This window comes from Rhipicephalus sanguineus, chromosome 1 (genome assembly GCF_013339695.2).
Source record: "Rhipicephalus sanguineus isolate Rsan-2018 chromosome 1, BIME_Rsan_1.4, whole genome shotgun sequence".
In the NCBI taxonomy this organism is placed as follows: Eukaryota; Metazoa; Arthropoda; class Arachnida; order Ixodida; family Ixodidae; genus Rhipicephalus; species Rhipicephalus sanguineus.
Window position 1 is genome coordinate 123864855 of NC_051176.1, and position 13958 is coordinate 123878812.

At 46.9% G+C, this 13958-nt stretch overlaps 1 protein-coding gene across 1 annotated transcript in view; it reads left to right on the forward strand.

Annotated features, from left to right (window-relative positions):
• The window catches only part of LOC119397272 (collagen alpha-2(IV) chain-like), a 98160-nt gene that overhangs the window by 58586 nt on the left and 25616 nt on the right, over positions 1–13958 (forward strand). Inside the window, 4 exon segments of the mRNA XM_037664705.2 lie at positions 1889–1942; positions 1945–2049; positions 2876–3061; positions 6796–6929. Coding sequence (XP_037520633.1) covers positions 1889–1942; positions 1945–2049; positions 2876–3061; positions 6796–6929 — 479 coding nt within the window.

A 13958-nucleotide genomic window follows, 5' to 3' on the forward strand; every position in this document is an offset into this window, starting at 1 on the left:
CACGCGCGCTTCTTTTTTATGTAACTAATCCGTTGCACGCGTAGCCGCTGCCTTGCGCAAGCCGCGCCCTAATGTCTGGGAACCTTCCAGATTGTTAGAATCTTCTTATAGGCTTGAGCGCGGAAACTCGAACAGCTGAGATTACTCTGTATCTAACGCGGCCATCAGCGATAAGGCTTGAATGTTCGATGCCGCGTGTATAAATGCCGACGCGCCTTGCTGCAGATCAGTTTTATCGAAGGCCGACGCTCTGTTCGCCGCTATCAGTGTACAGTGTGTATTGCTGTAGTTTGACTTTCCGTTGCCCGGCCGCAAGTTCGGCCAAATACAGTGAAACCTCGGTGATACGAATCTCACCGGACCACCAGAAATATTCGTATCATCCGAAATTCGTATCACCAGTAGGCATGGAAAAATAGCATGGAAAAGTGAACCAGGCGCGTTGTGACCCGAGACAGATAGCCCCTTCCAAATTTTAGTATGCTTTTTTGCTTGACACCGGAGTACTGCAGCGGAAGTAACTAAAGAAGTGCTTTCACGCGATGGATCAAGGCCACACAATTACAGAACCACGGTCCTGTGTTATGACTTAGTTATCGCGGAGGTGTTGGGGATGTTTTTTGGGATATTTACGGCCGTGCCCGCACACGTGCGACCTCAATAGTCGCTCATGTTGACGTTGTGAGGCCTGACTCCTTCGCGAAGACCGCCCTCGCCTTCTTTCGGTCCTCGCACACCTTTCTTAGGATGTCTGATGCAAGAGGCAGGCATTGTAAACGCAGTACAGCGACAGCAGTCCGCGTCATCGCGTTAGAAAAAAAAGCACGGTGCTAATGTCATCTGTGATCTAAACGCGAAGGCACACGAAGGCATGTCAGAGCCTCAAAGATTCGTGCACACAATCTCGGAGGCCGTGACGCGTCTCTGAAGGTTTATTCTGACCGTAAGAAAAGTGTTTTGCTTACACTGTGACTCTGACGATTTTGAGGTGCGGCGCGCATGCCCACGCTTGCGTTCGCGCGCTCGCACGTACTTCGCGCGTCTTCCACAACAGCGCGGACAGCACCTCTTCGTACCTGGGCGGTAGCGTACGTTCGTATCAAACGTCGCTGGGTGAAAATCGGTTCGCAACAACCGTACTCCATTACATAGCAGGCCAATGGGCCTTGGCCGGGACCAACGAAAAATTCGTATCACCCCGAAATTCGTATGAGCTGTGATTGTATCACCGAGGCTTCACTGTAAAGAGTTTCATTTTGGATACGCCCACTGTTGCCTTCGCGACGTCACGACCCCGTGACAATATCCAATAGTCGTAATTACAATAATGCGACTGCACGCACGTTAAATGTAAGCCAGCGACTTTCTAATTCCTTACCTGAGCATGAGTATGTTGGTACTATAGTAATTATTATAATTATTAGCAGTAGTATACTCCTTTATACAAATATTATTACAAGATGTCTATCTATACCATGTGTTCCAAAAGAGTGCAGTGCATCATGATCGCGTGGTACCGAATAGCCTTTTCGTAATTGCTGCGAACGCCGGCGCTGTCCTGATTTCAGGGTATGGACACCGTTTTATAGCCTGGAAATTAATTGATATCGTAGAGTGTCAAATATCGCTGGGTCGTAAAAGGTTTTGCAGGAGCCCCTGCCAAGCTTGCGCTGGGATAGACTTGCACCAACAATGCATTTAAGTAAGGTGCTGCACTCTACTATCTGCTGCTCGAACGTCGCCATCGTGAGCATATAGCATTCACTCTGCCAAAAACAATAGCGCTAGAATATGTGGATCACACGGTACTGGCGCACCATGTACTGCTGTAACTGTCTTTATTGATCATCGAATGCACATTGAACAATGTGAACGCGTTCCATCGCAGGAGAGCGGGGCCTAAGTGGACTGCCCGGATATCAGGGTCTTCCTGGCAGGCCGGGCCTTCCGGTGAACGTGGAGAAGCCGGATACCCGGGTCTTCCGGGTCTGAAGGGAGACAGGGCTCTACGAGGAATTCGGGGTGACGACGGCTACCCAGGACCCGACGGTACGAAGTTGTACGCGTCGGCATGCACATGTCGCGAAGCAGAAGAGGCAGCTGTCCTTGAGTGGACAGGAGCAGCGTCGAACGTGTTCGATTATAACACCGTCGCAGATCTTTTAAAAAACATCGCAGTTCGGGCGCGGCGCTTGCCGTGTGATTGAGGCACCTTACATCACTTAAGCTATGTTTGATCCATCCTTATCTACATCAATATACTCGGTAGATAATATACGGTCATCATAATTCAGCTACCACGAAATTCATGTTTTTCTGTGTGAGTGTGTGTTTTCCGGGAGCAGCGTAAATATACAAAGACAACTTTTCCTGTAGAATAAGCATTCACCAATCAGGCCGGCGAGACTTGTCCCGCCGCATCACCGTCGCTATGTGATCTTAGACCATTCCTGTGTACTCGGCTCGCCCGCCTGTTGACGTCGCTATTTCCCACTGTCTTTGCATGTGTTTGTCAGCGGCAGCCGCGGTATTGGATAGCGTGCGCGCGGCATCGTGTGGCCCAGACATCCGGCCCTGAGCACGTGATCGTCTCGGGGTGCCAGCCTTTCGCCGTCGCATCCTAGCACCCATTGTTCTCGCTCAGCTCCGGACCGGGACAAAGCGTCTCGTCCGGCTCACTCACTATACAACAATTTCCGCTCCATTAGCAAGTATGAACTGCGCACGGTTAACTTAAAGAACGCTACATCGCTGTTGCTGCAAAAACGTTGATCCCCAGATTTTGAGTCTCCAGTTTGGCTTTGTTCTTATATTAATATAAACAGCGCGCGTATATGCGCATCACTCATTTCGATGTTCGCTTGTTCTTCCCAAGGTCTGCCTGGTCCAAAGGGTCCGGTCGGATTCCCTGGTCTTCCTGGAAGGAAGGGAGAGCGCGGAGAGCCAGGCCGAGCACTGGGCGCGCCAGACGGACTACCGGGAGAACCGGGACCCAGGGGCTACGACGGATTCCCCGGCCTGGCTGGATTAAAAGGCGAAGCCGGAAACCCTGGACTCCCCGGCAAGTAGCTACGTTTTCTTCTTCACGGCAGTAATTGGGTACCAGCTTCTCCTACCTGCGGTATCAAGAGACTGACTACCCTGTTCATGCCCAGCGCATGGTAGGAGGTGCCGTCACAGCGCGTGCGCTCGGTTCCCGCCCGCGCCGTGACGCCCGAAGTTATCAATTGTTCGCCATTTTTGTCGGATGATTGCCAGAATCGACACGCTGCGAGCTCCTTCAAAGGCGCCAACCGGTTGTATTGAATATGATATAAATTATATATATACTCCTGACGATATATATTACTTCTTTTATTCGTGCAGGAATGTGCGAAATAGATTAGACAATGAAGAATCCGCCCCACGATAAGCTAAGCGCTTCCAAGCTCCTAGTTACGATCCGCTAAACTATGATCCTCAGAGCCCGCTAAAAACTACAAACACAAACACTGACAACTTCTGTCGCAGTGGTGCCATGGGTGTACAAGCGATGCCCGTAGAACTCGTTCTGAACATAGGTGCCCCCCTCGCGAAGCTTTCCTTTATATATTATCAAAGTTTCAGGATTCAGAAGCTGAAATGCTCGCTATATGGGGAAAAAAATGTCATACAGCCGGACCTCGTTATAACGGAGTTGCATGGGGACCCTAGGTTGGTTCGTTATATCCGGTATTCGTTGTAACTGCAGGGATGAGAGTGTGCTCCAACAAATCGGCAATCTGTCTCGCGAAAAAATCCTAGATAGAAAAACGCGTTATGGTCCGAAACCACATGCAGCGTGTTTGCCGGCGTTTTCTGGAATTGCGTTTCTCGGCGTCGTCACATGAACGCCGACAGAGAAGCGCTGAGATGGCCAACCGCATGAGAAGCGCTGAGATCAGTGCCAGCCCAGCGTCGCACAATGTGACCAGAGGGAATGAACCTTAAAGGGGCCCTGCAACACTTTTCGAGCATGCTCAAAAAGCGCTGCCGATCGGTAGTCGAGGCTCCCGAGAACACGCGAGCCAAATATTATAGCGATGCGCACGGCCTGGAATTTACAATAAATTCTCAAAGTCAGCTGAAAATCGCTCCCTCTTCTCTCGACAAATGATGCATTAGTCCGCAAAATATGACGCGATTGTCGGCAGTTCCACCATTGGCTGATGTTATAATCACGATAACACCCTCATTATTACTTTCGTTGTTAATTTTGAGTTCAATAAGTAGATAATATGTATGTTTATATTATGTTATCGCGTTAAAAACACCGCACAAACATTAATATTAGCACTTCCGGTCTCACCGACAGCTCGTCTGCTCGTAGTTGCGTGGTTCCGTTTTCTTCGCCATGCGCAGTGCCGAAAACGTGAATATTTCTGTGCTTTTGACCATCGCCGGTTGCCGTTGAGAGTGGCAGCCGTTCGAGTGTTGCCTCGTCAGCTGAGAACTGCATCGTCGGCACGTTCTCACGACCGACCGAGGCACGGGCGCAGCGCGTCTCCGATAACAATGCTGGCGTCCGGTAATGGCGGCGCTTCGGGGTCGTCTGCCAGTGCCTTACGAGGCGGTGTATCGGAGTATGGGCCGAAACCGATCTCAGCTGTCATTCGTTCCAAACGAGCGCGCAGGTGTGCTTCCATGGTTGGCAGAGCGATGAAAACACTACGGCGTTCGAGGTGCACACCCAACATTACCAAACCGACGCGCAGTTTTCAAGCACGCGCGATACACAGAGCGATCGACTCCGCTCGACGAGAACGACGCAAGCCGACCGGAAGTGGCGGCACAGACCACGTGGTTGCGCCCAGACGTCAGAGAGAAAAAAATGAAGAAAAAATTTCCGCCGGCGCTCTTGGGCGGAGCCTCGCTCGTCTGCGCTCCCTCCCTCGACTCGCTGCCTAGCTCTCCGCGCGCTCGCTGCGTTGAGTTGAGGGAGAAAGCTGCGGAACGTGATCTCTATAATTTGGTAACACCACTTAGACTTGACGGATTCGAAAAATTTTTGCGGCATATGACTCGTGAAGAGTCATACGTCAATAATGAGACTATTCCAGTATAACTAAGAAAGGTGTTGCAGGGCCCCTTTAAACCTCACAAAGCAGTGTGCAGTTTCCGTCAATGGACTTGGAAGAAATATTCCTGAATATAGCTTTTATGTCTCATTTGTAGTTTTGTATAGTACGAAAAATGAGCCAGTGCCGCCGAAAGGTATTTTTTTCTTTTACTTGTAGCACCAGCTATTAGATTAAGAAAAACCACAAACTCGTAATATATGGCCCCTGAGCTTGAAGTAGCACTCATGGGCACACATCTTTGAGGCCACGTATTCGGCTAATAGAGCCATTCATGTTAAGCCTAACGATTAACTTGAGTATGGCTCTCGGAAAGAGAGATCACGAGCGCGCTGAGAACTTGTGGGCCATAGACGACGACGAAGTAAAAGAAGGCACAGGACAGGCAGCGCCTGTCCTGTGCCTTCTTTTACTCAGCCATTTCGGCAGCAGCAACGACGCCATTACGCAGGCGGAAGACGCTGCCAGCCGCGCGCTGATTGATTCTCCGTCCATTGAACTGCTTCTGGCGTCGACACCGACGCTGCCTGGAACGCCCTGAGGCGGATGTTTCGGCCGCCGTCACAAGTAGCGTAGACACCAAGTGACGCCGGGGAACGAAACGCCAGACGAACGCCGGCAAAAATGCCGCATGTGGTTCGGCCTTAAAGGCCGAACCACATGCAGCGTTTGGATCGGAAGGTTCGGCCTTAAAAACCGAACCTTCCGACCCAAATGAGGTAATCCTGACCTTTCTTCGTGTGGCATTTCAAATTAAATAGACCGGAATATGTGAAGGTCTATGACACATGAAATTGTCTGCAACTTTTTCGACCACATTTTTAACCAAATTTTTGATGTCCCAATCACAAAAAAAATATGGTGGTGAATTTTCTTTCAATAGTCATTTTGCATTTTATGCAAGGTTTAAGCTTAGGGCGATCCAAATATTTCTTCGTTGCAGCCAATATCGCTGCGGCTCTCGCGTTTTCAGCGTCGTTATAAATAGAATAAATGTCACTGAAATGAAACGTGACACACCAGCGTTCGCATTTAGCTCGCTGTAACCGATAATTCGCTATATCATTATTCGTTATAACGAGGTTCAATTGTACCTTTCACTGGCATGGTTCACGTGGTTCCTTTTTACTTTCATACCACATTATTTTTTTATTTTTTGCAATGACACAATTCTTCGAATAAACACAAAGTGTAGCTAAAGAGTGTAATTGATTCGCAACGTGCAATTCGTTCAATTCGTGCCTAGAACTCCAGAAATCGCTCACGTTGTCAAGCTTCGCTAGCAGTATTTCCCGTTCTACGAAGTTCTAATGCTGTGCACATTCACTACAAGTGAGCAGCTCCTGATGTCCTTTTAGAAGATGTTGCGCCATGAGCATGCTTTGTTTACTACAGCGAATCCATTTTACAGCAGAGTTATTATGGTCGAGGTATGCCGTGTGTCGTGGATGGAAAGTTATTATCATCAAAAACCGACACGCACTCAGTCACCGCCCAAGCATTATGTACAGATGGCTAACATTAGAAGCTGAAGCAAGCTTGTCCAGCAGCTCTGCTGTAACCCAGCCTTGTGCGACTTAGTACAAGCCGCTCTATTTTTTTTTTTTTTTTCAGCGGTCATTTTTGCCTCCTGAAAAGCACTCCACCCAACACAGCGAGCGCTGGACAAATTGCTCACAGTGCATATTATCCTACACAGGCCCTCGTGGATTAGACGGAGAACCAGGATTCCCGGGCGTTGCAGGCCTCGACGGCGCGAACGGTTTTCCAGGACTCCCCGGTCTCCCTGGCCCTGACGGATTCCCAGGCCTTCCAGGATTCCCTGGCTTAAAGGCAAGCACGTTAGCTAAAGACGGTGCACTTTGCACACCGTACCATTCTCTTACTGCACGTCAGTAAGGCATCTGCAACACAGCGAAAAACGTGCGCTTCCATCAAGTGCGAATCAATTTTGTCGCTGGATGGGGTTCACTGCAGCTTACCCAATTTCTCTGACGAGTCAGGCCTTACTGCTACTCGACCATAATTCTTCAGGTGTGGCATTCCGTTAGTGGTGTAGCCGGATGGTGCATGCTCTATTCGAGCGGGCGTCCTGCGTTTCAGAAAGCTTGTTGTTCCTTTTACCTCAATAACTTGGTATGCGGAGTAGCCCGACCTCAGCTTCACCATTTCTCTCGTCTTACTCCTCTCTCCTTAGCAGGGCAGTGAGCTATGTTCGGGAGCGGCCGCGCGCTAGACAGTCATCCTCCACTTTCTCTCGACCCATTTATTTCTCTCACTAGTTGCTCTAAAACACTCGTTTATATTAGTGCACAATGAACACGCTCTCTTCGGAGCTTTTACGAAGTGCTGTATCGACTAATGTGGCAGGCGTATGAATTCTGCCCATCGGCTTCCCAGGCACCTTCACTTTCATCACTCGTCGTCGGCCACTCCCGCCGCCGCGCCTGTCTTTGCAAACCTGCGACGCTGTAGTATTCACCCTCTTTCCCTATAAGCAATCTTACACGCCTGGCTGCGACGTTTCCACGTCGGAGCCAGGCGTGTCTCCGTCGGTGTCTCACGGCGCGACTGATGACCATTCATCGAGTGCACCGGAGACGACGTAGAGGTACGAGGGTCGCTGCCGCCAACCAGATGCATCAAAGGTTTTCGTTCGCACATGTGGGCGCCCGCAATGCACTCAACAATAGATTAAAGCTAAGACGTTTGGTCTAAATAGTGACTTCATAAAAAAAAATAATAAGGCGAGGGAGGAAGGGGGATTACGCTTGAAGCCATTGCGCAGGCGCCGAATAAAATCTAGAGAGGTGAATAAGACAGTGTTATTACGTGCCTATTAGATTTGTATGGCGTCACGCCCATCTCAGTACACCAGTGGACATAAGCTGTCGCAAAGTGAAGCGACATAATGCCGCGTAGCTTTGTTATTTATCTGGAGCCGCATAACGGTATTTGTTTATCGTTGGTGGGTCCCCGTAACTAAGTTGTTATCGCGTTTTGTTTGAGCGCCGATCTGGCGCGCCCCTTATCTTTCGCCACTCGCTGGGACATCGCCCTTGTCGACGGCTTATCATTGTGCATGTGTGTGTACGGATATGAATAGCCGCCTCAGAATCGCTAAAGGGGCTTTTCTTGCGCCTGTCATCGACGGATTCAGAGCCTGAATGTCCAACGAGACGGAATGTACAACGAGACTGAATGTCCAATGGGTCACGTGACCGGCGAGACTGAATGTCCAACGAGACGGAATGTCCAACCGAGACGGAATGTCCATCGAGACTGAATGTCCAACGAGACTGAATGTCCAACCGAGACGGAATGTACAACGAGACGGAATGTCCAACGAGACGGAATGTACAACCGAGACGGAATGTCCAACGAGACTGAATGTCCAACGAGACGGAATGTCCAATTAGAAGAGATAAACGTGTCCTCGTTTGAAATTTCTCAGACAATTCTGATTCATTGGGTTAAGATAGCCTAACGGAAGATCGCATTTTTTTGTGTGTGTTTTCCAAATATTGACTGTCTGTGGCGTCGGGCGTCGTATTTTTGTTTCCGTATTCGCTTTCCTGCATTTACCATAATTTCAAATTTTGTTAGTTTTATTTCTATTTTGTATTTTAGTTTTCATATGTATATTGAATATGTTACTTTAATGCTTTATTTTGGTTGTTTGCATGCTTTGCTGTTCCTGTTTATCTTTGTCATAAATCGGACATCACAGCCCCTTAAAAGATTACGAGAGAGGGCGCTCCCTCGTCCACTCTGTGCGGTATCTATCTGCGTTTAATCCCTGAGAGCGTTACCAGCGCCACTCGTAGCTAAGGCGGCGAGTGTGAAACACTATTTTTGCCAGAAAGCGTCACGAGGCAGGACGAATCCCTTGCTATGAAAGTGCGAAAGAAGAATAGTTCGAGAGACTCAGTTATTTGTTAGAAAACCAACAGCCAATTAAGCCAAATAAAACATTGGGGACATTATTTGTTGCTTTTTTTTAACTTCGATGTAATAATTATAACCCATATGCAAAGGAATACAAGCAGACGAAAAAACACCCTTTCCATCGGTGGGATCCGAACCCGCAACCTTATAATTACGGCGGCGATTTGCGCTTGCTAACACTCCCAGGGATCAAGCTCACGTAAACACCCAACAAAGTGGACGAGGGAGCGCCCTCCATCGTAGCTTAATTGTTAGAGCATCAGACGCGTAATGCGAAAGTTGTGGGTTTGAAACCCACCGAAAGAAAGTGTGCTTTTTCGTCCCATTTAAGTCCTTTCAATTTAGGTCATATTCATTACACCACAGTTAAAAAGATCCACAAATAACGTACCTATGCTTTCCTTGGCTTGATTGTTGGCTTTCTGCGAGCCCCTAGAACAATTCTTCTTTCCTCTTAAAGAATGCGGGTCGAAGAAGCTAGGGAGGAACTTTTCCTTAAAATTAAATTCTTTGGTTTTACGCGCCAGAACCACGAAATGATTATGAATCATGCTGAGTGTGGGATATTAGTTTTAGTTTTGACTACCTTGATGAAAACATGTCATGGCATTTCGGCTAGAGAACCGCGGGCCGGTATAGGAAAGACTAGGCCGTTAAAGAGGTGGTGTCACCAAATTTTGAGGCTATAAAAAGCCTGCTGTAGGCTTTCTCTGTAAACAAGGACGCTCAGCACGAAGTATTGCACGCAGCAAACGTTTAGAATATATTTAATTCACTTCCAAAGTCTGTATAAATACTCATTCTCGCGATCGAGACCCATCGCTAGCGCGTCTGACACCGACGTCACTGTGTAGGAAGCGTAACGAAAGTTTTAGTGACGTCACACCACATTAGAGTGACGTGCAATGAGCGGTGACCTACACCTCCGCTGCACCGGGCCAGTCAAGGGAGCATCAGGCCATCCGCTGCGAAGTGCTCATTTTTTCTGAGCTTATTGCCGAAGTAGCCAATCTTGCTCGCGTTTTGCAGTGCTTCGCGTGAATAATTTTTCATTACAACACATAGCATACAGGTAATCGTTGGCGACAATAAAACCGTTTTTATGATGTTTAAAATAATTTGAGGACTTTTCAGAACCGGCCTGAACACGAGCTTTTCTATTACTCTTCCAATGATGTCGATATTAGTGCTGTGAAGCTCAAGTGAAAAAAAAACTGGGTCGGGAACAGACTTGTACGCATTACAGTGAAAGAGCGTCAGCGATTACAATTACCTTTTAAAAAAAAACTAACGGATTACCGAGAAAAGCTGAAAGCTAATCGATTACTCAACAAGGTGAGGTACCGGGCTTTTTGGTTTTGCATAATTGTTAAAGTGTGGTAAAGTTACAGGTACATATTTTTAGGGAGGACGCACATAACAAAAGCATGAAAAGCGCAAACTTTCAACTCGATTTGTTGAAAAGGCATCAAGTTATATGAACACGAGCAAACGGGTGCAAAAGGGAGCTCTTTAAATATTTTAAATGCAAAGCATTTCTTAGCGAACCTCTGGCACTTTGAGCGTTTCTATCTACGTATCCATCTATCTATCTATCTATCTAGCCGCCTACGTCTGGGTGCTCTCATGATCGCCTCCTTAACTTGGTCTAGACCAAAATTTGCATGGTAGGGTAAGAGGATTTGACGAATATGACTGTCGAGTCATGACATGAATAACGTTAAAATCCTGTCGCGTACGTCGTCAAACCCTTTCCACTAGACACGTGTGGCACATACCCGTTTACCACGGGCCGCGGTGTACGGGTATGCGCCACAGGTGATTGACAGTTTATATCTTCCCTGGAACGGCGACAACAGACATTGGTAACTTAAATGCTAGAACGTTAAGGAAAACCAATATCGGCAGCGTTGACTCAAAGAATGGAAAGAATGAAAATTAGGATCCCAGCAGGAATCGAACCCAAGCATTCTGCGTGGCAATCAGGTATTCTACCACTGAGCCACGCAGGTCTATAAACTGGTTTGGGAAAACAGCCTACGCAGGCGTAGTGTCGGTGCAACGTCAATTGTGGTTGTGGTGCTGGCTATCTAATTTTACAAGAAAGCAATAAACACTACATGATACTCCTAAAATGTGTACTCCTACGATACAGGCGTCATATCAGATTAACGTCTGTAGCTCCAGTGTTGGCTCCGCTTTTATAGCAGTATAATAAACATTACGTTTGTATTCCTATGATTCAGGAAGCTATATTGAAGTATTGCTTGACCCCGGAGGTATACATTAACGAAAGTTACATATGATATCCACATCACCGTACGGTAAAGTGCACTTCGTCCACCAGAACGACGCAGTGTCCTCTTCATTTCTTACGAGGCTGGGCGATGGCCTCATGCTGACCGAGGATGATGCCAGATTGCTTGATAGCCGCCTTGTAGAATAGGCTACGTAGGCCCAGGTAGTCTACGAATACGACAAACATCATCCACTGATGTTGGTCTACGTAGCACTATCCAGGCCTACCAGCCTCCCTCACCAACACGAAGGGTGGCTTCAGGTTCCGACATGACGCCGGCTCTGTCGACAGACAATTTGTCGACGAAATGACCGAGGCATCCACGAATTCCAACAGCTCTACTATACCACATACTTCACTACACATGGACCATTCGTCACCACGATCACGACCGGATCCTGTAATAGGTCATGACCAGCTGCTGGTGCTCGCTGATCACGGTGATGATGCCCTTGTTCAAGAACTGTCAAGAACTTCTTGCACACACGCACACGGGTTCGTGAAACGCTCGTGCGTTCTCGGGACACGTATAAGCACTACATATCAGCTTACCGCTTCTGGTGTTGGTAATACCCATGTTGCCATATATATATATATATATATATATATATATATATACATATATATATATATATATATATATATATATATATATATATATATATATATATATATATATATATATGTGTGTGTGTGCGCGCACACAATTTATACAAATCTTTAGCGTCATTTTGTACGTGTCGCTAAGTAAAAAAAGTTACGCCACATTCACCTACCCGCCGCATGCTTCGCATAACAACGACTCCCACGGTACGTGGGATCTGCCGAATTTTTTTTTTTGCGTCTTGTTTCCTATTTATTCCCTCGTGTCTTTGCGCTTTCTCTCTCTCTCTCTCTCTCTCGCTCTCTCTCTCTCGTCTATATATATATATATATATATATATATATATATATAAATATATATAGACCGGTCCCTCCGGTCGAAAACCGTTGGCAAATAAAATTAAGACAACCGCTTAGTTGTGTCTCTTCTCTTCCCAAGTACGTTTGGCCCATTGGAAAAGCTTATTCAAATATATATATATATATATATTAATATATATATATATATATATATAATATATATATATATATAATATATATATATATATATATATATATATATATATATATATATATATATATATATATATATATATATATAATATCCTTGCCGTGCGTAATACGCAGTCTCAGCGCACGTCCTATCACGACGAAACGAATTTTCACGCACGTCGCAAAATATTAGGGCACATTCGGAAAATTTTCACAGCAAATATTGGGATGTGTGGAACGAAAACGGAAAAGTGAAATTTGTGACCGGGACGGAATGTCCAACGAGACGGAATGTCCAACCGAGACGGAATGTCCAACGAGACTGTATGTCCCAACGAGACTGAATGTCCAACCGAGACGGAATTGTCAACGAGACGAAATGTCCAACGAGGACTGAATGTCCACTATTGGACATTCAGTCTCGTTGTACATTCCGTCTCGTTGGACATTCAGGCCGCAAGCGTCATCGACGGTGGTGGCCCGCAACAATTAAAGCCACACCCATTTTCTTCAGCGGGCAGGAGCTAGCCCTATCATAAAACTTACTTCGAAGGATGCTCGAATACATACTGCCGTCATTTACGTACCGTCGCGATACGCGTGGCAATACTCGGGCGCCAATAAAACTTGCTAATACGCGCGTACTGTTGGATTCTGCTCAGAATCGGCACGGGATATACCTGGCTTATACCTCAGTCATTGTCATAGCCATCGAGGTGCAACCCTCTCCGCAATCGTATACGCCGCTGCTGCCGACGTTATTGCGATTACCAAGGCAGTTAAATAAAGCCGTGTTAGCGATATAGTGTGTATACCAGCTAATTCGGACCAAGTTGTTTAAAAATGGGGTCGAAGAGGTACGACGATTGAACCAACAATGTTTTGTTTTGCGCCGCATTGCGCAACACTGCGGAATTGTGCTGCTAGCATACATTACTTCACCAGTAAAAATTTATTACCGAAATTGCTAACTATTTTCGTAATTGCCCAAATTCGCATGCCAGATTGTGCATCACGTTCAAAAACATAATTTCCAATTTTTTCCAGCTCGCTACGGCTTTCTTAGATTTTACGCTCTTCAAGGTTGGGGCCCAAAACGCGAATAACGGCGCGCGGCAGTATATTGCTCTAAAAAAAAAAAAAATTTAATATTCGCTCTAGTCAGTGCCATACTTGAGGACTGCCAAAACGTGACGAGGCGGCCGTTGGTTTAGTTGTTGGTTGCTGCTACAAGAAAGCAGCCGCGTGACCCTTGTGTCAGAACCGCGTCCACCGACTCAGCGACAAGTATTTCGAGACGTCTTTTGAAAGCGCTGCTGTCGAGCGCGCGAGAGGTGGGGTGTGTACGATCAGCTGGGCGATTGCCAACCGATCGGAATTTTGAGACAGTTTATGAATGTAAACATTTGCTCTACAGCAAGCATATTTATGGGAACTGCTGAAGGCATAATGTCCTCACAGGTCACCAAGGTATAAAAACATAGGTGCCTCCGCTTAGGAGGAAAAAAAATCGAAGATGA